The sequence below is a fragment of the Misgurnus anguillicaudatus genome, chromosome 13 (assembly GCF_027580225.2).
Source record: "Misgurnus anguillicaudatus chromosome 13, ASM2758022v2, whole genome shotgun sequence".
In the NCBI taxonomy this organism is placed as follows: Eukaryota; Metazoa; Chordata; class Actinopteri; order Cypriniformes; family Cobitidae; genus Misgurnus; species Misgurnus anguillicaudatus.
Window position 1 is genome coordinate 23,349,238 of NC_073349.2, and position 22,798 is coordinate 23,372,035.

The 22,798-nt window shown below is 37.9% G+C and overlaps 3 protein-coding genes across 4 annotated transcripts; 2 read left to right on the top strand and 1 right to left on the bottom strand.

The window, feature by feature from the left end:
• Nucleotides 1-386: 386 nt before the first annotated feature.
• On the top strand, nucleotides 387-8,632 carry cd63 (CD63 molecule). Its single transcript, XM_055188639.2, has 8 exons — nucleotides 387-548; nucleotides 1,507-1,591; nucleotides 5,623-5,802; nucleotides 6,440-6,514; nucleotides 6,597-6,692; nucleotides 6,793-6,936; nucleotides 7,094-7,177; nucleotides 8,222-8,632. Exons 2-8 carry the CDS (start codon nucleotides 1,526-1,528, stop codon nucleotides 8,285-8,287), a joined length of 711 nt encoding a protein of 236 aa, XP_055044614.1. The 5' UTR covers nucleotides 387-548; nucleotides 1,507-1,525; the 3' UTR covers nucleotides 8,288-8,632.
• A 1,051-nt stretch (nucleotides 8,633-9,683) lies between these two features.
• Nucleotides 9,684-14,219, bottom strand: letmd1 (LETM1 domain containing 1). Its single transcript, XM_055188812.2, has 9 exons — nucleotides 14,063-14,219; nucleotides 13,566-13,729; nucleotides 13,325-13,440; nucleotides 13,146-13,228; nucleotides 12,855-13,041; nucleotides 12,622-12,723; nucleotides 11,392-11,544; nucleotides 11,207-11,300; nucleotides 9,684-10,510 (listed from the first exon to the last, which is right to left on the bottom strand). The coding sequence occupies exons 1-9, from the start codon at nucleotides 14,179-14,181 to the stop codon at nucleotides 10,437-10,439; spliced, it is 1,092 nt and encodes a 363-aa protein (XP_055044787.2). The 5' UTR covers nucleotides 14,182-14,219; the 3' UTR covers nucleotides 9,684-10,436.
• A 263-nt stretch (nucleotides 14,220-14,482) lies between these two features.
• gtsf1 (gametocyte specific factor 1) lies at nucleotides 14,483-17,696 on the top strand. 2 transcript variants are annotated; one of them, XM_055188814.2, is made up of 8 exons: nucleotides 14,483-14,640; nucleotides 14,863-15,001; nucleotides 15,150-15,256; nucleotides 15,525-15,648; nucleotides 15,784-15,864; nucleotides 16,058-16,121; nucleotides 16,664-16,734; nucleotides 17,334-17,696. In XM_055188814.2, coding segments are annotated over exons 2-8 (534 nt in total). In that variant the 5' UTR covers nucleotides 14,483-14,640; nucleotides 14,863-14,916; the 3' UTR covers nucleotides 17,336-17,696. The 2 variants fall into 2 exon arrangements, with proteins under 2 accessions (XP_055044789.2, XP_055044788.2); XM_055188813.2 differs by lacking the exon at nucleotides 14,483-14,640 and having other exon boundaries at nucleotides 14,649-15,001.
• The last annotated feature ends 5,102 nt before the right edge of the window (nucleotides 17,697-22,798 follow it).

The following is a 22,798-nucleotide window of genomic DNA, read 5'->3' on the forward strand; positions in this document are numbered from 1 at the left end:
TAAATTGCAGTGTAGTGGTTAGATAGTGCAGATTTTGGGGTGGTATTATCCCCTTCTGACATCACAGGGGGAGCTATATTTCAATGACCTGTTTTCACATGCTTGCAGAAAATGGTTTAGCTACCAAAACTAAGTTACTGGGTTGATCTTTTTCACATTTTCTAGGTTGATAGAATCACTGGGGACTCATTTATAGCACTTAAACATAAAAAGTCATGATATGTCCCCTTTAACGATAAAATCAAGATATTTACCCTTCATGTTTATAAAGAAACCAGTAACTTAGTTTTCAAAAGTAAAATATGAGCTTTTATTTTGATACCTTTGATAGATGGCCCATTTAGTTTTACTAACAGCATAGATGGATTTAGTATGCTGCTGACTGAAGGGAGGGCGCGCGCGCGGTGAGGGCGGGTGAAGTGAGGTTATTAAGGAGGGACCAGGTCGAGTCAAGACCAGTTTTTAAGTACGTGTAACGCTGCTCGGATAAACAGCATCCAAACTCCGCTGTAACGTTACAGATTCAACTAACTGCACTTTAACTCGAGGTAAGTGTTCCGCTTTTAATTTTCTTTTACGTTAATGCGAGTTGCGCGTGTCACGAATCTAACGAAAATTATTATTATTTTTAAAGTAATTTACGCAACGTTACTTGAAATAAAAACAAACCGTTTACTTATCTTTAATAGTAAATACTTATTGTTTTGTTATAGTCAACCATTTGTTTAGACAAGAGAGAGTCGTAATTATTGGCGTAGTGTGTAATTTTAATTTCAACGGTAAATGGCCGCATTGTTGTCTTTGCGTCGAATGTCTTTAACTGATTTTCGACAGACTTTTTTTTTTTTAAAGAAAGGCAGGCTTTAACTTTATCGACATGTTTGCGGTTTGTTTATAATATCCCACGTATTTGTTTCATTAGACGTATGCGTTAATGCTTATCATGACGTTTTTATTTCTCTTATAAAAATAAGTATTTTTGTGCAGGAGTTGGTAAAAGTCACACGTGTACGTTAGGTGCGGGAAGAGGGATTTACTGGAAGGTAACTTGCTGTCGTCGTCATAATAAAATGATGTTTTTTTCCTGTCAGCTGCTCAACTAAGACAGTAAACCCGCATGCAGTCTTTTAAGTAATTATTACAGAAATAATACGTTAAATACGTTTATGTCACTTTCCTATATTTTGTAAATAGTTAAACGGAATGGTCTCTTGATATTGATCATATGGTAAACACATTCTTAGTTTCGTGTTTCACGTTTTAGTCTTAGTTCCTTGTTCCTGACTAAAGTTTATATAGTTCTTAAATATTATCTTTTTTTCTTTTGTTACTGTTTTTTCTTGCCGTTTGAAAAGGATTTCTGGGGTTTGTAGTTAATTATTATTTTTGTTTAACTGTTATCAGTCAATTACCTATGTATCGTTTATGTATTTAACCTGTAAAGCATTAAGGGCAGTGGGTGGTAACTGCTTAGTTTATTTATTTTCCCTCTATTTTTGTTCTCAGAAGCAAATACAGAAGCACCATGGCCGTTGAAGGCATAACAAAATGTGTCAAATACCTGTTATTTTTCTTTAATTTCATCTTCTGGGTGAGTAGCAAATAATATTTGTAATATTTCACATCAGCCAAACTATGTGCTTAACCTGCTGATCCGTTTCCTTCTATTGTCGTTGTTTTATTGCATGTCATTCAGAGGCGTTATTGTGAAAGACTTATTTTACGCAATTTTAACGCTTTTAACAGTTCAAGCTGCATTACACAAACTTTGGTTTAGTGGCATATTGGAGGCACATTTTTATATTTAGAGTCCCAATGAAACGGAAGTAGGGATTTGCTCATTTTCCCTGTGTTGACGTACATCCCAGTGAAACGGCTTCGGAAAGGAAAAAGGCAGTGCTGGACTTGAATTTGTCCATAATAGGCTTTATGCCCAGCTGCACTGAGCTTCGGCCGGCTCCTTGTTTCCTGTCTGCCATTGTTGGACAAACTGATTAATCCAGGTGTCTGATTATTATTGTTGTGACTACTGAGGTCAGGCACACCTGGATTGGTCAGTTTGTCCAGTGGTGGCGGACGGGAGACGGGGAGCTGGCTGAAGTTCAGGAAGTAGTGCAGCTGGGCGTAAAGCCTATTGAGAACTGATTGGATCAGTTTGAAGTTGGGTCATGTTGCTATTTGCTAATCACTGCAATCTTTTTCCGGACCCCGCCCACCTGTCATACCATATGTTTGGAAGAGAGATTGTTTGAAGCTCACACAAGTCCTTCGTAAAAAAAATACTACAATATGCCAAAACAAATTACATTTTTTAATTTCAATTTCATTGTGACTTTAAAAGGACACAACTTTTCAAACACACAAAAACTTTCCTCCCCTCTATCAGCTTTTGCGAGTTCCTAATAATTGTTACTCACACTTTATTCAGACAGAGAAGTTAAAGAAAGTTGAATAAGATTCCTCTTGTGGTGACAAAATTTTTACTGTATGATCCAATATTGCGCAAGACCTTGCATCTCCTGGTGATGTCAGAGCCGTGTGACTGGAATACATGTGTATGTAATGTAAGCACAAAGATCAAATATGATGCTATTTTAAGGCGAAGTTTGTAAGATTTTTGTTACTTTGGTTTAGTTGTGGGTGTTATGCTGTTATGCTGCCATATATGTGTTATGGAAAATTCAATGACTATGTATTTATTTCGGAAAAGTGACCACCTAGTTAAAGGGACACTTCACCCATTTGCATTAAGCTTTGTATAGTTAGAACCCCTGTCATGTTTTTGAATGGTCTTGCATCATTTCCTCAGTTGCCACTGAGACAGGAGAAATACAGATTTCAGTGTTGCACTTCCTTCTTTCAATGATGTAAAAATCATTATTTTGCATCATTGAAAGAAGGAAGTGCTATATCTTTGTTGTGGGAGTGAGACTACAAACACCCTTTTTCTATGTCAAATTTGGCCATTTTAACATGGGGGTCTATGGAAACTGACTCCCTTTTGGAGCCTGCCTCTAGTGGCCAGTCGATGAAATGCAGTTAAAACACTATCGTATTGGCTTCATCAGAGAGATTGTTAGGTTGCCCCTCGAGCTGAAGTCATCAGAGAATGATCACCACAAGACAGCAGAAGTAAATTTTCAGATTTTGTAATAAAAAAATTAGATCATGATATTGACCGGTGTCATGAGCAATTCGGTCTCCCCTAGGACTCCGATTGGTACCTAGCACTATAGTCTGTTATAGTCTTAATAGTCTGCTCCAGTGAGAGTGTGCCCAAGCATACTTTCACACAGGGGCACTTCCTACATTTTTGGGGGTCACATGATCATTCTAAAACGTATTTACATGGAAGTCATCAGGTCAGACATTTTGGGGCGGTTTCCTGGACGGTGTCATTGTTTTGTTTCAAGATGCACACCGGTATTCTTTTGTTTGCTTAAGCTTATGTTTGTAAATCTACTTAAAGGTCTTTGTATAACTAAGGCCTAGTTCTGGCTTAATCAAAACCCTGCTTGTGAAGCCACCCTTTGTTAAGTACTATTTAAAACGAGGAACAAACAACAGGGAGTGTTTCTAAACATTAAATAATGCCAGTTTACATAATGACCAATCCAATCTTTCGATTTTTATCACTTATAGTGACACATGGGTCACAGTTATGCACATGGCACTTTTCATCTAAAAAAGGTAATCATAAAAAGCTTTTGTGTGAGAAAAGGGGCATTTGACAGTGAAGATAACGTCCGGCTTCAATCATGTGATTGGCGTTCCTATTCATGATGTCACCACCATGTGACTTTCTATGCGAGTGTCATCGTTTTTCTCTGACATATTCAGAAAAAGTAATGCTTAAGGTCAGCTGAAATATGGGGTGTTAATTGATGATCACTTCTTATTCACGCCATCACATGTTATCTCATGCAGTGAGCTAGTCACATGTATTTCTTTACGCTGTAACAACGTGGCTATTTCACACGGCAAAGAAAGGAAGCAGGATACTCTTTCATGTATTGTACAGGTACGTGTTACCACAGATTATCCTCAAATATTTACTCTGCTGTTGTTCTGATCTGGTCATAAAATTATATCAGGGCTGCCAGCTGGCAAGCGTTTGTTTGCTCTGAGACACCCATACATCCTCCATATATACTAAACATCCTTTATACCTGCTGCTGAACAGCTACTTTATTAGAGACTTTATCTTTTAGATAATAGCTTTAGTGGTAGTAGCTGCTTTGCTGATAACTGTGTTTGCTTAAACTTTATAGGATTATAACTTTATATGCTTTTGTATCGTGCCACTTGCATATCCATGTACTGAAAGATATTGTGAAATATACTGTTTCAGGTTTATCTAGAGCAGGGGTGTCCAGACTTTTTTGTGTGGTGATCTACTTTTAAAATGATAAAGCCGACAAGATCTACCTGTTAAAAAACACAAAAAAAAATTAAACTAACACTTTAAATGCGTGTAAGATATACTGCATATATCTGTACATTAAATTTAGAGCTGTCACCATTACTCTATTTTGCCCCGCATTTGGTGTGTACGTAGCATAGATTACTCGTGGGATTTATTTTCAACTTGGGCGAAGACGCGTTTGAGGCGAATAGTGCGTGTTTTTGCTTTAAACGCGCCGCTCTTATCGCGTCATCCGCATCGCCCCACGCGAGGACGCGTCTGATCGCGTCTTTGCATTGACTTTGTATGTAACCTACTCGCCACAGTTATGCTACGTACACACCAAACGCAGGGCATCGCGTTACTCGCTCTAGATTACTCGCGGGATTTAACTTTGTGTCATGCGAATTTGAGGCGAATAGCACGTGTTTTCGCATCAAACGCGCTGGCCATATCGCGTCATTCGCGTCGCCCTACGCGAGGACCCGTCTGACTGCGTCTTTGCATTGACTTTGTACATAATCTAGATTTCTTGTGGTATTTAACTCGTGTCATGCGAATTTTTCGCTCGAGTTGAATATTTTCAACTTGGGGAAAGACGCGTCTGAGGCGAACAACACGTGTTTTCGCGGTAAAAGCGGCGCCCATTTTGCATCATCCGCATCACCCCAAGCGAGGCCGCGTCTGATCGCTTCTTTGCATTGACTTTGTATGTAATCTACTCGCGCAAATCGTTGAAATACGTACACACCAAACGCGGGGCATCGCATTACTTGCGGGATTTAACTTCGTGTCGTGCAAATTTTTCGCTTGAGTTGAATATTTTCAACTTGGGCGAAGACGCGTCTGAGGTGAATAGCGCATGTTTTCCCGTCAAAAGCGCTGCCCAAATCGCGTCATTCGCATTGCCCCACGCCAGGATGCATCTGATCACGTCTTTGCATTGACTTTGCATGTAATCTACTCGCGCAAATCGTTGAACTCACGTTTGGTTTAAACCCACAATTAGCCCATAATGCCAATTTCACGCTCTGTTTTTCTAAGCTTGTGGAGGCGTGGAGCAGCATACACAGTTAACTTACGTGCGATCTACTGGCAATGCCTTTGGGATCTTCTGGTTGATGGCGAGCGACGTATTGGACACCCCTGATCTAGAGTCATAGTTTTGTCTCATACTGATTTTTCTACTTTTTTGTCTTCTTGTCTTTATTTACTAGCTATGTGGCGTGGCCTTAATAGTTGTGGGCATATTAGCTCAAGTTACGCTCAAGTCGGCGGCCGTCAATGGGATTTCTGGTACAGCCATGTTGATAATTGTGGTGGGGGTCATCATCTTCTTCATCGCCTTCTTTGGCTGCTGTGGAGCTTGGAAGGAGAATTACTGCATGATCACAACGGTAAGGATGTTTCATGAAAATCTAAACTAGGAAGTGTTTGGATCATTTGGAACCAATTTAAGTGACTGGTGAAACCGGGCCAGTATAACTTTAGTGTTATTGTTTATGCATTGGCTTCAGGATCAGCAGTCTAACTGGTCTAACCAGATTAAATTAGATTAAAAAAAATTCTTTGTGATTGATTTAAATTGACAACAACAGTAAGGAAGTAAGGAAAATGTGAATGTCTTATTGTATGGCTAGATTATATTTATATAATTAAGTAGTGTAGCAGCATGGCTTGGTATTGATTGAGTTTAAATTGAATCTTAAAATTTAAGTCTTACCCCTGTTGTAGAATATAAATCTAAAGTAATCCCATACATTAGACAGGGCTGCATTTGATTATTTTCCTTTAAGGTTTAATAATGCGATTGAATACCGGGATGGTTTAAATAAAGCTGCTCTAAATCAACATTTAGGATGTTTACATTTACTCATTTGTCAAATCCATTTATCTGAAAAACGAAAGATGCATTGAGGGTATACATTTGTCATTATTTGGATGTGGAACCAACAACTTTGTGCTGTTAACACACTGCAGCAACACTTGTGTCTATGTCACTTGTATTTGACTTGTGTCTTTGTTTTCTCCTAGTTTGCCATTTTTCTCTCCATCATTATCATCGTTGAAATTGCAGGCGCTATTGCTGCATATGTCTTCCGTGGCAAGGTACTACCCTCATCTAAGGATAAATCATCCTAATTTCCCTAAGTTGAATTTGTCTGACAACCATTTGTGTGTTGTTTTGTAGCTGAATGTTTGGGTGAAGGGCAGTTTGAAAGAAATGATTACAAATTATAACACCACGGAGGACATGAGAAAAGCCATTGATGGAATACAGAAACAGGTCAGTCAGACAACTAATCTTTACGTTTTCAAAATGAGCAGGTTAAGTCCAGTAAAGCTAGTTAAATAAAAGGTTGGCTTGATGTTTATTTCTCCTCTAGCTTAAGTGCTGTGGATCCTCCAACTCTGACGATTGGAAGAACTTTAAGCCCGACCATAATTCAGTCCCGGACTCCTGCTGTAAAAACGCGACTAAGGGCTGTGGTAATGGAGCCATGCACGATGGCAAGAAAATCTACAAATTCGTAAGTATTGGAAATGGTGTACAAGGGAGTTCTGTATTATAACATTTTTAAAAATCTTTAAAGCAGTAGGCATTTTATATAAGGTTACATTGTTTATTGAAGTAGTTATGTGGTATCTACAGTGCAATAAGATTTTATTTGTATTTGTTTTATACAGGGATGCGCGACTAGTATGGAAAAATTACTGAACCAAAGTCTCCTGTGGGTTGGTGTGGCAGCTCTTGTTATAGCATTTGTGCAAGTAAGTCAATACTTGTATGCTTTGTTTTAACCTAAAACACATAGTTCTGTAAAAAAGTCTTATGAAAAAGTATCATATAAAAACATTTTGGTGATGCTCCTAACGTCTAGAAGTATTAACCATTCTTTGCAATTAAAGGGGCCATGTCACAAGACTTTAAGACAGCATTTCTCAAAGTGTGGGGCGGGCCCCACTGGTGGGGAATAGGAACATTACAAGTGGGGCATGAAAAACGAGAGGAAATTTGGTCACAAAGTTTTCATTCATGCAAAGTGATAATACATTTGCACCTTTATTGGAGGTGTTTAATGTTGTAATGTTTTAAAATATTGATGTAGTTAAACACATTTCAAAAGTTTAACTTAAAGCCTAGTTGATTACCATTTTGTTGGGGCGATTGGGGACAGATGGGGCTCGGAACCCTTTCCTACCTCCAAAGTGGGGAATGGCAGAAAAAGTTTGAGAAACACTGCTTTAAGATGTCAAATAAATCTTTGGTGTCCCCAGAGCATATATGTGAAGTTTTAGCTCAAAATACCATATAAATAACTTATTATAGCATGTTAAACTTGCCACTTTGTAGGTGTGTGCAAAAATGTGCAATTTTGGATGTGTACTTTAAAATGCAAATGAGCAGATGAAGTGCAAACACTGATCACAATGATGGTGGTTTGTTGAAATTGAAACTCAATTGTGCTGTGAATTTTTTTCTTTCTGCACTAAATGGCTGTGCCGTGGTTGGATAGTGAAGATTTAAGGGGTGGTATTATTATAATAAGAGCTCTTTATGACATCATAGGGAGAGCCAAATTTCAACAACTTATTTTTTCACATGCTTGCAGAGAATGTTGGGTTGATCTTTTCACATTTTATAGGTTGATAGAAGCACTGGGGACCCAATCATAGCACTTAAACATTGAAAAAGTCAGATTTTCATGATATGGCCTCTTTAATGTTAATTAACAAGTTAAGCACAATGCTATACATCTGATAATTAATGAAATTTCTCTATCATACACTAAACCACACCTTTTGTTGTTATAGTTTACAGGGATTGTGCTGGCCTGTGTTCTGATGAAAGGCATCCGCAGTGGCTATGAGGTCATGTGATCGCATCAAATCCGGAAAGTCCAATTCCGGAAAACAGGACAAAACTATTACTTAAAGCTTTGAGACTATTTCTGTTTTTAAAAAACTTTTATAAAGGGCAGATATTGTTTCCCTTTGGTGTTTAAGTTGGCAGTGCTTATATCACATCTGAGATTAAATATGTGTGTTTCTATGACTAATCTGTTAGTCTGCTGTTGGGTCTCAGTTTTTGACTTGTTGAAAAGTTTTATCACCATGTTGACCATTTCTTTTTGGTTTAAGGAACAATGGAATTTTTTGTAATTGATTCAACATAAATATATTGATATGATCATTAATCAAACAATAAAATGTTTCAAACAAGTATTTTAATTGGTAATTTCGTATCTTCTCATTCTGTATTGTCTTTTACTGTTTCACCAAACTAAACCAAACACATGTGCCTCTTGATATAAAATACAACATATCAAAATTACAGAACAAATGGGAAGATAAAACATCTATTGCACCTCGATTGCACGAATGTTATTTAAGGGACATTCCACTTTTTTGAAAATATGCTCATTTTTCAGCTCCCCTAGAGTTAAACATCCAAATCTCACCATTTTGGAGTCCATTAAGCTGATCTCCGGGTCTGGCGCTACCACTTTTAGCATAGCTTAGCACAATCCATTGAATCCTACTAGACCACTAGCATCGCACAAAAAACAACCAAAGAGTTTCGACATTTTTCCCATTCAAAACCTGACTCTTCCGTAGTCACATCGTGCACCAAGACGGACACAAAACCAAAAGTTGGGATTTTGTAGGCAGATATGGTTAGGACTACACTCTCATTCTGGCGCAATAATCAAGGAATCCGCTGCCGCAAACATGGCTGGAGGAGGAGCAGTGATATTGCACACTGCCCGAAAATAGTCCCTTTGGTAACTTTCAATTTTTCGGCTGCTGCGTAATATCACTACGCCTGCTGCAGCCATGCCACAGCAGCAAAGTCCCTGATCACCACGCCAGTTGAGAGCACAGTTCCCAGCATATCTGCCCAGAAAATCGCAACTTTCAATTTATTGTCGGTCCCAGCACGCGATGCAACCACAAAAGAGTCAAGCTCCAAACAGGAAAAATATAGAAACTCTTTGGCTATTTTTTTGTGCGATGCCAATGGTCCAACCAGATTCAATGGATTGTGCCAAACTATGCCAAAAGTGCTATAGCCAGAGATCAGCTGAATGGACTCCAAAACGGCAAAATCCAAACGTTTAACTCCAGGGGAGCTGAAAAACGAGTATATTTTCAAAAAAAGTGGAGTGTCCCTTTAAGGTGAAAGGCACCTGTTAAAGGCTGAATAAGGTGGTTTAAAGGCAAGCATCCAGTTGTCTCACTCGCCTCAAGATCCAAAAACCTTGTTTAGCATTAACAAGTTGACTGCAGTGATTTATCCATCAGCCCAGTCCACACAGCAAAGAACATGAATTGACATTTTGTAATTCTCAAAAATAAATACATAAAATGTGTATATAAACTTACTAATTAAAATATGTATATTGAAAATAAAATAATATACCTTATCTGCAGTATGTTTTACAGGCATATGTTAATAACATCAAGGGAATACACATTTTCACTACTACCTAGTTAAAGTATTCACATGGAAGGTGATTGTTGTCACAAATGTCTTCAAACAAATAGAATCGGTGCTACAAGTTTGATTGTGGTGTTTTTAAAGTCAGGTTGGATGTGGGAATGAGAAGTTCTATCAGAGCCCAAAACAACTAGTTACAGCACTTCAATTTGGACCATCTTTAGTAGAATAAGTCATTGAATGTCACATGGTAATACCAATGAGTTCCAAAATTGATATGTTTGGCACATATCACACTTTTGTGGTTGCAACAGACACTCAGAAATTGCAAAAGTTGAATTGTATGTAAATGATCACATCCCTTCTATCTATCCCACACTTAAGTAAACAAAATTGGATATGTGTTAAAATGAATATAAAGCATGATAACCTTATTCATGAATATACATCGCAGAAACTTAAATAATAAACATTGTGCTGTTCAGTTTGCATATAAGAGTCTTTTTGTTCCTGTGGGATTTTCCATCAGGTGCATTTTAATTGTTTCTGTAAAGTCTGTAGCAAGCGTAGTCATCTGGTTGTCCGAGGTTAATGAGAGGGCTCTTTTGCGTAGTTTACAGTGAGCAGTACCATGCTGTGCAGATAGAGAGACGCCTCTGATTCTGAACCAAAGGAAGGAAATAATGGCACAATGAATGTGTGAAAGAATAACTGTTGGCAGTTGTACAACAGCATGACTTTCGCAAAAGCAAAACGGGTGTAATTCATAATCATATTATTTAAAGATTCAGGATGTATATGTTTAAATTAAAATCGTTTCCTGAACAATTATACAGTTTACAATAAATGGATAACAACTGAATACAAAAGCATTTGACCTCAAAACTTCTTGACTGACCAATCAAGATCAAGTATTACACAGAGCTGTGTAATAATGCATGTGTACTTACCTTGTACATATATATGGTTAATATGTTGTACTTACATACAAATGTGTGGTACTTACTTGTGAGTATCTACATGGTAACTTAACGGTATCATTACTGTACTTAAAGGTGGTAAGTCCTAAATACTTATATTGTACATTCATTTGTAAGTACAGTAGTGTATCTTGTTAGTTACAGTATACATACACTGTAATTTTGTATCTGGTAATACCCAGTACTTATCTAGAAAGAATTACATAATAACTACCAAGTATGTACCACTGGTAAGCACAGTAATGATACCATTTAATTCTTAAATGTAATTACCACATATTTGTCTGCAAGTACAACAAATTTACCATATGTACAAGGTAAGTAAACGTACTGTAAAATAAAGTGCAACCTTCAGCACACAGTCTTTTCGGTTCCTACCTTTGAGGTGCGCTGAGAACTGTAACCATTGTGCGAGCCATTCTCGGCACTGTCCAGGACTGAAGTCTGGATTCAACCCTCTCACAAAGCATGCCTGGGTGAGACATTATCCATCAAAACCAGCAAATGTAAAGACTAATGGTAGAGAATAATTGGTAAAAAGGGTTATAAAAGTGACTTCTGACCTCTCGGAGCTCTGCATCATTTAACTGGTGCAAACCTAATCGAACAATGGCGCGGTCGAGCTGCATGAGTTCTGTGACGTGTTTGTTCAAGCGTCGACCCACCCAAAAGGCAGGGAGACGGGGCGTCAGGAAGAGCAATGGACTGAGTTGTCTCTGAAAATAAACAAGAACATTACAAGAATTAAAAAATGCAAATAGCTAGATTTTTCGTTGTTGAAGATTTCAACATTATACGTGTTTTACGTGACCAAAAGGTGTCAGCGAACCCAAATACTGTCAGCTAAATGATGGCAGCCAGTGAGTTTTTCCTGAATGACAAGTTTTTACTACAAATAAAAACATTAAAATATATTCAATGTTACTTTTAAAGGGACACTCCACTTTAAAAAAAAAAACTAATTTTCCAGCTCCCCTAGAGTTTAACATTTGATTCTTACCGTTTTGGAATCCATTCAGCTGATCTCTGGGTCTGGTGCTAGCACTTTTAGCATAGCTTAGCATAATATATTGAATCTGGTTAGACCATTAGCATGGCGCCTAAAAAATAACCAAAGAGTTTCGATATTTTTCCTATTTAAAACTTGAATTTTCTGTAGTTTCATCGTGTACTAAGACCGATGGAAAATTAAAAGTTACGATTTTCTATGCAAATATGGCTAGGAACTATACTCTCATTCTGGCGTAATAATCAAGGACTTTGCTGACATAACATGGCTGCAGGAGGTGCAATAATATTACGCAGCAGCCGAAAATAGTCCCTCTGGTAACTTTCAATGATAGGGGACTATTTTCGGGCAGTGCGTAATATCATTGCGCCTCCTGCAGCCATGTTACAGCTGCAAAGTCCTTGATTATTACGCCAAAATGAGAGTATAGTTCCTAGCCATATCTGCCTAGAAAATTGCAACTTTTAATTTTCCGTCAGTCTTAGTACACAATGTAACTACAGAGGAGTCAAGTTTTAAATAGGAAAAATATCAAAACTCTTTTGCTTTTTTTAGGCGGGATGCTAATGGTCCAATAAGATTAAATGGATTGTGCTAAGCTATGCTAAAAGTGGTAGCGCCAGACCCGGAGATCAGCTGAATGGATTCCAAAACGGTAAAAATCAAATGTTTAACTCTAGGGGAGCTTGAAAATGAGCATATTTTCAAAAAAAGTGGAGTGTCTCTTTAACCAGCTGTTTTTAGCACGCAGGAAACAAAACATACAGGACAAATAGGAGCTCACCATTTGGTCTGCATACATTCTCCCGATACCTAAAGGTGGTCCAGAGAACAAAGTTCTCACCGCATGGACATCAGACACCACAGGATGAACTCCCTTTCGAACCTGCCGACCCACACATATATATTTCAATAACAATACGCAATAGAAGTCTGGCCTGCACGGTGTCATAAAAGACTGTCCTTACAAACGCATAACATAAAACATTTCATTCCTGCTTACATCAAGCCTCTCACCTTACTGCAAAGCTCCAAGAGGCGGCTTTTAAGTCTGCTGTCTTGGACAGATGGTGCTGTCCTCTCCAGTCCTTTAACTATAGCCCAGTGATGCTGTGCTCTCTGACTATGATATATTCCCTGAAACTCCACCAGCTGCTGTGGGGTCCAGAAGTGCCTGATCAGGAGCTGGCGAGGATAAAAGTACCTGGTGATAAAGAAGTAGAATAAATGGATTAAAAATGACTAAATGATATTTAGTTTCAAACACACACATTGAATCACTCAAACACTGAATAATCAGATACTTACATGAGGATAAATACAAAATAGTTGGCAAATGGAGGTAACGAAATGACAACTAAGGGAATGGCTTTGATTAAATCTCTGCGGAACTGAAAAAAATCCGACAAATATGACATTAACTTCATTTAACAGATATTAATCCCATAAAATTGTATCAGTAGCAGTTCTTCAAGTATTCCTCTTACCTGTCTGAGTTTCTCCAACTCACGGTATGGCAGATCCTTATAATCTATGTTGGTGGTGAGCAACCGGGTCTGAATTCTTTGCATTTCTTTGGCATCTTGAAACAGGAGCCGAAACCCTTTATACGAAATTGAAACACATTTGCTTAAGACTGCGTGCAGGCTGTCAAGGCAGGGATATTGATCATGCTGTGAGGTTAATACGTACGATGGTACACTTAAAATACACATTATGTGCCCTTACCTCTAAAAAAGGTGGTATAAATAACATAAAAACGAGGAAAGCGTCGTTGCAGGAATCTCTCATACTTCTCATTGACCCTTTTAAGCCTGGACACAATGCTTCGACCGATCCCATGCCTCGCTTGTGAAGGTGAGTAGTGTCTGACCAACCACAAACTACTATAGCTGCAGACAAACAGACAGCCAGTTAGACACACACACACATACAGACTGGAAGTAATGCACTGTAAAAAAAAAACACTGATGTGTGATGTCACAGCAGGGCAAATAATTGTTTTTGCTAAATAATAATTTTACCTCTAAATGTATCCATTATTTAATTGTATATATATATATATATATTATAGACCATGATTAATATTTAATGTGGCCTCATGTAGCTTTAATGTCCAAACAGTCATTTCAGTTTCATTTTATAATAACTGGTCTATGGGATTATCTTATGCCAACAATCGCCTACAAATGATCGATCAATGTGAACGTATTATAAAATATTACCTCGATTGTGTAGACGTCAATCTAGGTGTGCAAAGAGCAGCTTTGACCCCCACAGATCGCTGTCCATACAGTAAGATCATTGAAACCCCACGGCACACACCCCTACAGGACAGCGCCATCTTGAACTGAGCAGCTCCCGAGCTCCCTGACACTTCCGCATGGGCGTCTTCAGGAAATAAGAGTGCTGCGCTGTGATTGGCTACTGCAATGACGCAAATCTTAGGTTTTCGGCTTCAAGCGTAGCTGTCCAGAAAGAATTTTGTCATCATCAAACTTTATTACAGACTCACGGTATAATCAAAATTTAGAACAATGACATACAAAAAACCGCGTTTTACAAAAGGTGTATCGACTTCATGCGGCACTGTGCAGACCGATTGGAGTATCACATCTAAATATCGCGAGGGCACAACTCTCGCGGGACTGTGACGTAATATAACGGTCGATCTGCGCAGCGCCTGGTTAAATGAACACACTTAAATTTTTAAAGTGGGGCGTTCCATTGTCGCGTGACATCAGTTGATTAATTATCCCAGTTGATAGAAGCACGCGCCAAACCACAAGACTACAAAAGAGATGTAAGTGCACTTAATTAAACCATGCCGTTGATTCAACTGCAAAAAGACGTTTGTTAGTTTTTAAATTGCAAATTCGTTTTGGCATTCGCATGTCCGTCTCGCTCGTGCATTTTAACTTTGTTTTCACAACAAAAACATTGCCTTTTTATACCGATTTGTAATTAGGTAGCTTGTGTATCTTAATATTTAAATCTTACTTACGGTGCCTCATTATCAACACAGCCGGCGGAGAACGCAAAGCCACGCAAACTTCAAAATACTCAACAGGGAACAAACATGTCCACTTTTAGATATGGAAGTAGTGTTGGACCGTCTGGGGTGAACTCTGATAATACACCGTGCACCTGGGAGGACGACACTGGTAAGTCTTTTTTTTAACTCTTCACTTTAGTTTTAATCTGGCCCCGTGGTTTGCCTTTGAACAAGCATCCGGCTAGTGAGGTCAATAACTAAAGAATGTACTGTGATTTATTGATGGTGCCTCTTGTTTCTGTCCATCTTGGTTGAAGAACTAGAAGATGCCAGTGACCCCAACAGGCTTGTGCAGTGCCCATATGACAAAAACCACCAGATCAGAGCCTCACGTTTCCCCTTTCACGTGCTCAAGTGCAGAAAGGTGGGTTATACGTCAAACTTTTCCTCTATATGTTTAGCTTAAGTAATGCACACTGTTTTAAAGGTCTGATTTAGGCCAGTACCACAAGCTTTTACATTGGTTCTGTAGCTCAACTGGTACATCATTGTGTTAGCAGGACAAAACGTTGTGGGTTCAACCCAGGGAATGTGCATACTGATAAAATGTGAATTGCTTTGAATAAATGCATATTTACGCCGTGCAGGCATTTGGCATGAGAACCTTATCTGCCCCAATGTCTCTGTTGTAGAATCACCCAAAACTGGCTAGTGAACTGAAGACCTGCCCCTTCAATGCCAGGCACTTGATTCCTCAGCATGAATTGTCCCATCATGTAGCAAACTGTGAGGATAAGAAGTCACTTAGTGCTGAAGGTTTGTGTTTCTAGTGCTGTATTTGGTTTTTCAGCATCTTGTGCTTTGTTCAGTAGTAATACTTGGACAAACAAATGACTGCCATTCTAGTCTATTATTAGTTTATGTTTCATGTTTTGTTTTTTTATTACTTAGGAAATGGTGAGGTCCTGCAGAAGTTCCAGGTTCCCCTTAACACATGGACAAATCCCTCACCCAATGAGAATTGGGAAACAGGTCTGTTACATGTCACAGCACACATTTAACATTTTATGTTTTTGATTTCATTAAAGCTACTGTGCATCTAATGTATCTTTATAATGTCCACTACATTATTCAGTATGTATTGTTTATGAATTCTATGTTGGTTTGGTTTTGAATAAAACACATCTTTTCTGGCTGTGTTTCTCCAACTTGGATTTTTCTGCAGAGACCGATGATGCTGCTACTCTGTTTGTTTGGGGTAAATCCAACAATCAGCTTGCCCAAAACAAGTGAGTCATTGTACTCCATGACTTTTCGGACGTGTGTGTGTATTTTGTGTGTTCTTGTAACTCTGTTGGTAGAGCGTTGCATTAGCAGTGCCAAAATTGTGGGTTTGATTTTCAGGGTACACGCATACGGTTTAAAATATTGTATACCCTTGTGCAAAATTGTGGGTTTCATTTCCAGGGTACAACATAATGCATAAAAATGTTATACCCTTGAATGCTCTAAGTCACTTTAAGTAGAATAAATGCAAAAATATAATTTTTTGTAATGGCACATTATTGTCAAGTTGCTGAGTTTTTCTAAAAATATTTTTATCTGGATGTTGCATAATATGCCAACTGATTTACTATATTTATTTTAAAGCAGGCTACAGGTGTTTCCCCTTTAAGTAATTTCTTCAACACTTTACGCAAAGGGCATGTTGGCTTTTTAATGCATATCAACTCGAGTCATAACTGGTTTGAATACCTTTTCTATAATAAAAGGATTTGAGGAGTGAGGTTTTGTGATGTGACCTTTGCTTAGATTTTCATGTTTCTATCAGACCAGAACCGTCAACTACGAACAGCTTATCCGATGGACTACGGGCACCACGGACTCTTCCATGGAAACTCTGTAAGCATTTTGCACACGCCAAATTCAGACACTTAAAAGTTTTTTCTTCATCTGTGGTAGTTGCAGTTACACCTCTAGATGGCAGCATCATTCCTTGAACCCAACAATACTTGTGCTGCTAGCAGTTTTGCATCATAACACACAATTGCTGCGTCCCAAATCGCCTCCTACCATACTATATAGTATGCAAAAAGCACTACTTTGCCTACTATAACTATATAGTATGGAAGTAGGCGGTTTTATCAAATTGTCATTTTTAGCCCTTAAAGTCTAGTTCCGGACCTAAATGAATATTTGAGCTATAAATATATGAGCTTAAAATAATCAGTGCCATTGTTTTGTCTTAATATGCACACCAGTAATGGTTTTTTGGTATGTTTTGTAAAACTTGAAATTCCTAATATAACTAAGGCTTAGTCGTGGATTAATCTAAAAACTGTTTGGGGAAACTGCTCCTTTAAGTGCAAGTTTTACAAGTCGGTTTGGCAGAAAAGTACATTTTAGTTTGTTATACAAACTCATTGGCCTGAATGATCAGAATGCCAGCGTGTGTGTGTGTCACAGCATTTCTCATGATGGTTTTCTTTTTTAAAACCAAGGACGTGTCCCCCTGGATGAACGGCAGTGGACAAGCTCTTGTTTTATTTTTTAATACTTTGAGTGTGATTTCCTAGCCTAACTTGTTGAAACGTACCTCTTAAAGTTTGTTTTTAATTTTGCAGAGCTGTAAAAGACATGTTTCCCCTTTTCTATTTTCTGAAAATTATTTTAACATTAAGTCCATAAATGTTTAAAATACGGTCCATGTCTGAAGTCACTCCTCGTTAGTTCTCCTTTTAAAGGAGTCATGCTTGGGTCTCAGTGTTATGACGTTTGGACTGCTTGCTTTAAACCTTTACATTTTGTGGAAGTGCTACTATTCTAATCATAACCCATATCTTTCAATAAAGGTTTTGTTAAGTGTTTGAGTTTTCATGCCATGTTTTTCACTTCATGTTTCTCTATAGTTCTCGAATCTCACAAACTGCCTTAAAAATATTTGCTAAATTCAGCTTGTCTGTTGTGATGTTTTCATGCCTTTTTTGTTTTAGTTAAGTTTCAATGCTAAATTGTACACTTTTATTAACGTTAGTTTTAAACTGGATTAACTAAATGTGACATCCATACAGTGTACCCATTTTTATTTTAAGAATTACCATCTAAATGGTCTGGGCCTGGTTGAATAAAGCACCTTAAGTGTAATGTTCCCTTAAGTTCACCCTTATGTTTCCCTTTTAAGGGTGTTGCAGAAAAAACCCTTAAAGGAATAGTCAATTTTCTTAAAAGAAAAATCCAGATAATTTACTCGCTACCATGTCATCCAAAATGTTGATGTCTTTGTTCAGTCGAGGAGAAATTATGTTTTTTGAGGAAAACACTGCAGGATTTTTTCCTCATTTTAATGGACCTTAACACGTAACAGTTTTTATTCAACGGAGTTTCAAAGGACTATAAACGATCCCAAACAAGGCATAAGGGTCTTATCTAGCGAAATGATTGTCATTTTTGACAAGAAAAATAAAAAATATGCAGTTTTAAACCACAACTTTTCGTCTAGGTCCGGTCCAGCGCGACCTAACGTAAATGCGTAGTGACGTAGGGAGGTCACGTGTTACATATATAAAACGCACATTTGCGGACCATTGTAAACAATAAACTGACACAAAGACATTAATTAGTATCAGTTGACATACAACAACATCGGAACGGTCCTCTTTTAATACACTTGTAAACACTGGGGCGGAGTTTTGCGTTCATCCTCTGTGACCTCTTGACGTCATGACGTATTGCGTGAGGTCACGCTGACACTTTCAGGACTGGATCTAGATGAGAAATTCTGGTTTAAAAGTGTATGTATGTTATTTTTCTTGTCAAAAATGACAATCGTTTTGCTAGATAAGACCCTTATGCCTCGTTTGGGAGCGTTTATAGTCATTTGAAACTCCGTCGAAAAAAAACTGCTAGTGTCGAGTCAAGTGTTGGTGTCCATTAAAATGAGGAAAATCCTGCAATGTTTTTCTCAAAAAACATAATTTCTTCTCAACTGAACAAAGAAAGACATCAACATTTTGGATGACATGGTGGTGAGAAAATTGTCTGGATTTTTCTTTTAAGAAAATGGACTAATCCTTTAAGTTTTTTCTCCATGGCAACAATAGTTTTTTATTATGACAAACCTGGGTCCCTGTTGTGAAACACTTAAGATTAAGAGATTCTACTGTATGTGACATCCTTAAATTATTTTTTTAATTTACCCCTTAAGTGTCATACTTAAGGGAAAAATGTAAGGTGCTTTATGCCACTGGGCCCTGTTTCTTCCATTGCAGTGTCTGATTTAAAGTCTCAGAGATAATGGGCCAGCGTAACCTCATGTCTGTCAATATAAGCAGAGCTTGAGTTAGTATGGCATGGCCACGGGTCAGCCTCCTTTGCCTCGTCTCCTGTGCCTCATTTAACCCGCACAGACAGCTGGACACACCAGCTCTTCCCTACTGGCTGTGCTGACAACAGACATTTGTACAAATGACAGATCTCCGTGTGCGTGTGCTTTGTGGCAGGGTTTACTGCTCCTCCCCTGTGGTGTGTCAGAATCTGTGCTTGTTAAACGCAGCTGCGTGTAGCTTTTTCTTGAGTGCACCGATGCTCCAAAGTGCACTTTATAATCTTTAATTTTAAAGGCACACTTTGACGTGTCAACGAATGAAATTAAGTACAAACTACTACTCCCAAAGGAAAACACAGCTGTTTTTCAATATTTTACTATGTTCTTACATCAACTTAGACGAATTAATTCATACCTATCTTTTAATCAATGCGTGCACTTAATCTTTGTACTGCGCCTCGTAAATGTGTTAGCATCTAACCTAGCCCCATTCATGGATCCAAACAGGGATGAATTTAGCCAGCGAATGTAGTTGAATTAAGTTCTCTATGTTTTCGCCATTTAAAAACTGTTACATTAGTAGTTACACGAGTAAGTTCTGACTAATCCCCATCTCGCTCAAACTAGCATCAATATTACTGCACCCAAGGTTGAAATGTTCTTCCGCCATACTATATTGTTCTCATTTTTTATCCGCTTAAAAAAATCGCCAAGTTTTTTGTGCCACCAGACTTACTCGTGTAACTACTCGTAACAGTCTTTAGGGAAAACATGGAAGTGTTTGGTGGCTTCTAAAGTCATCCCTATTTGGATCCTAAGGAATAAATGCGGCTAAGCTAAATGCTAACACATTCACGAGGCGCAGTACAAAGATTAAGTATGTGCATTAAAAAAAGAAAGGTATGTATTCATTTGTCTAAGTTGATGTAAGAGCATAGTAAAATATTGAAAAACGGTTGTGTTTTCCTTTAATTTATACATTAGGCCAATATGTTACAAGCTAATAGTAAATCCCTTTGATATACTTTAATGCATGTCTCTCATTACTACTTATTCTGTGATTTATTATTAACCCCAGTTCTTTAATCTTAAGCCATAACTAAACCAGATCTGAACTGCGAGGCAAATCATAGATTAACCACAAGACATGTTGCAACGGGTCTGACCGCCAATAAAGGCCCTCAGTTGGGTTTGGTTTTCTTAAATGCAACAGGTGCTCAAATTGTACAGTGTTGTCTTGTATATGGGGTTCATATAGAGTTGCGATAGCAGTGCAAAAGGTTGTGGGAACATGTAGTGCAACAATGTATATCTTAAATATGCTGCCAAATGCATAAACGCAAATACGATCTGTACACTACCATTCGCACTGTTTGGTGCTTTGACACAAGTGTGTCACAGTTCATCATTATAGTGCTTGAGTGACAGAGTGGAGAGGAGGAAATGGGTCACGCGAACCCTTTAGCTTTGCTTAAAGACAAAAATAACTGTATAATTGCGTTTTTGAGTCATCGGGATTTTGATAGGAGACTTTTAAAGCAAAAACTTGATGTCCTTGCATTATACGCAGTTAAAATATCAAATATCTCATTATTATGGTTTTAATGTGCTTCTCAGTCTTTTCTCTATTCATGAGGTGCAAATATATTCTGTCCTTCAATTAATTTTCCCCATAGAGAATGTTCAGTAGACTGCAGTATTGTTCTGCCGGCGTTTTACAGTTACGTCAGAGATTGCTGGACATCAGATGTGCTGTCCAGTGGACCAATGTTAGTACTTCATGTGCTATTTTGTATAAGAAAATAGCTTAAGTATAGATTAATGTAAAGCATATGCCATTTAAATGGTAATATGCAATATTAATAATACATTATTGTGACCCTATTGCATACTTGAGTTTCATGTAAATAATGGGTATGTATATTTGTTATGTATATTAAATTCATGCTTTTGAGCCTCATGGAAAAGGCCTCACAGCAGGACTCGGGACAGTTTGAAAGGTTTAGCAAGACATTTTAACAGAAACCCATAGGAAACACAGTCATGCTGAGCAAGTGGGTGGATGACTTTAATTATGTCACAGATTTTAAGACAAAGAGAAATCTGCTTTATTTACTAGGTCAATTTTTCATTTTAGTATCTGAAATTTATAGTATGTGAATCTGTAATACACCTATACACTGTAAAAAAATAAATTGTTGCATTTAATATTTTAAGTTTCAACAATTAATTTCGACTTTCTTGACTAGTGAGGAGTTGCAATAAATTATAAAAATAGTTATATCAGCTTAAGTTATTTCAACTATAGTTTTATAATTTATAGCAACTCCTTACTTCCTGTTAATTATTTTTTACAATGTACGAATGTCTTAATATCAATTTTTTGTATTTTTTATGTAATAAATACTATTTTCAAACCAAGGCATGCAATTCTTCCTCGCAACGCCCAACAATTGTAAACAAACAAGTTTAGAAACACTTTTGCTGTCTGCCATTGTTTAAACAGATAGTCCCACCCCTATTGGTTAAGCCAGGGGTGGGAATGGAGGGCCACTGTCATGCAAAGTTTAGCCCAAACACACCTGAAAATCCTAATCAAAGGCTGCAGGATTACTTGGAAATGACATTCAGGTGGGTTTGATCATGGTTGGAGCTAAACTTTGCAGGACAGTGGCCCTCCATGCCCACCCCTGGGTTAACCTCTTGTGGGCCGGTGTGTTTTTTGTAGGAATTCAGCCTGCCAATAGCAGACCATGTTTCGGCATATTAAATTGGAATTGAACAAAGCAATGCTTACACTGCAATGATACGCGTTTCCACTTACCATGGGATTGCGTGAGTAACTGTACACCATGGCCTAAACTTTTGTCCATTTTGTTTGCCCCAGAAGACTTTGATATCAACACCCATGAACCTGAAAAAATAAATCTTTCATTTGAAAATAAATTGTATCATAATATGCGGCCTGCAACTCAAGCTGTCAATTCTGGTTGACGTCTAGTTACGCAATATTTGCTGCGCGGTACAAACACTAGTGTGCTGCGGTGCTGTCGCTGGGTTTGAAATGCCTTTTGCTGTCAATCACGTTTAGAATCATTGGACTGAGCAAAAAAGGAAGGGATGGGGGAAAACAGTCTGTCACTTTCTGTTCCTCACACACCACTGGAGTGATGGGTCGCTCTGTCCTGTGATGGAAAGGTACTGCAGCTGTTACTCTCAAATGCTGCTCTAAAGACTCGCCTCATGGGACTGGAAGAAGAGGATTTGCATTTTTGCATGCATGAAACAGAGACGGACATAGACCGTGAATGAGTGCAAATGATGACTTTACTGACAAGCAACTGAATTATAGGATTAATAAGGATGAGAATGGATAGCAATGGTCCAGCGGTTAGACAGTGTGGCGCCTTGTGTCAAGTTATTGAAGCATAATTGAATTAAAGATCTTTAAATAGTACCAGTCCAATGTCTTTAGTTAATGTGCTTTTTTCTCTATTTTAAAAAGTGCTAATTGTATTTATTTTACTATGCATGGGTCTGTGGTTGGTTACAAAACAATTCATATCTATTTTACACTTTTTTGATGCTTTATTTGGATAATTTTACTTTTTTGTATTATTCACATCATACAAATTCACTGCT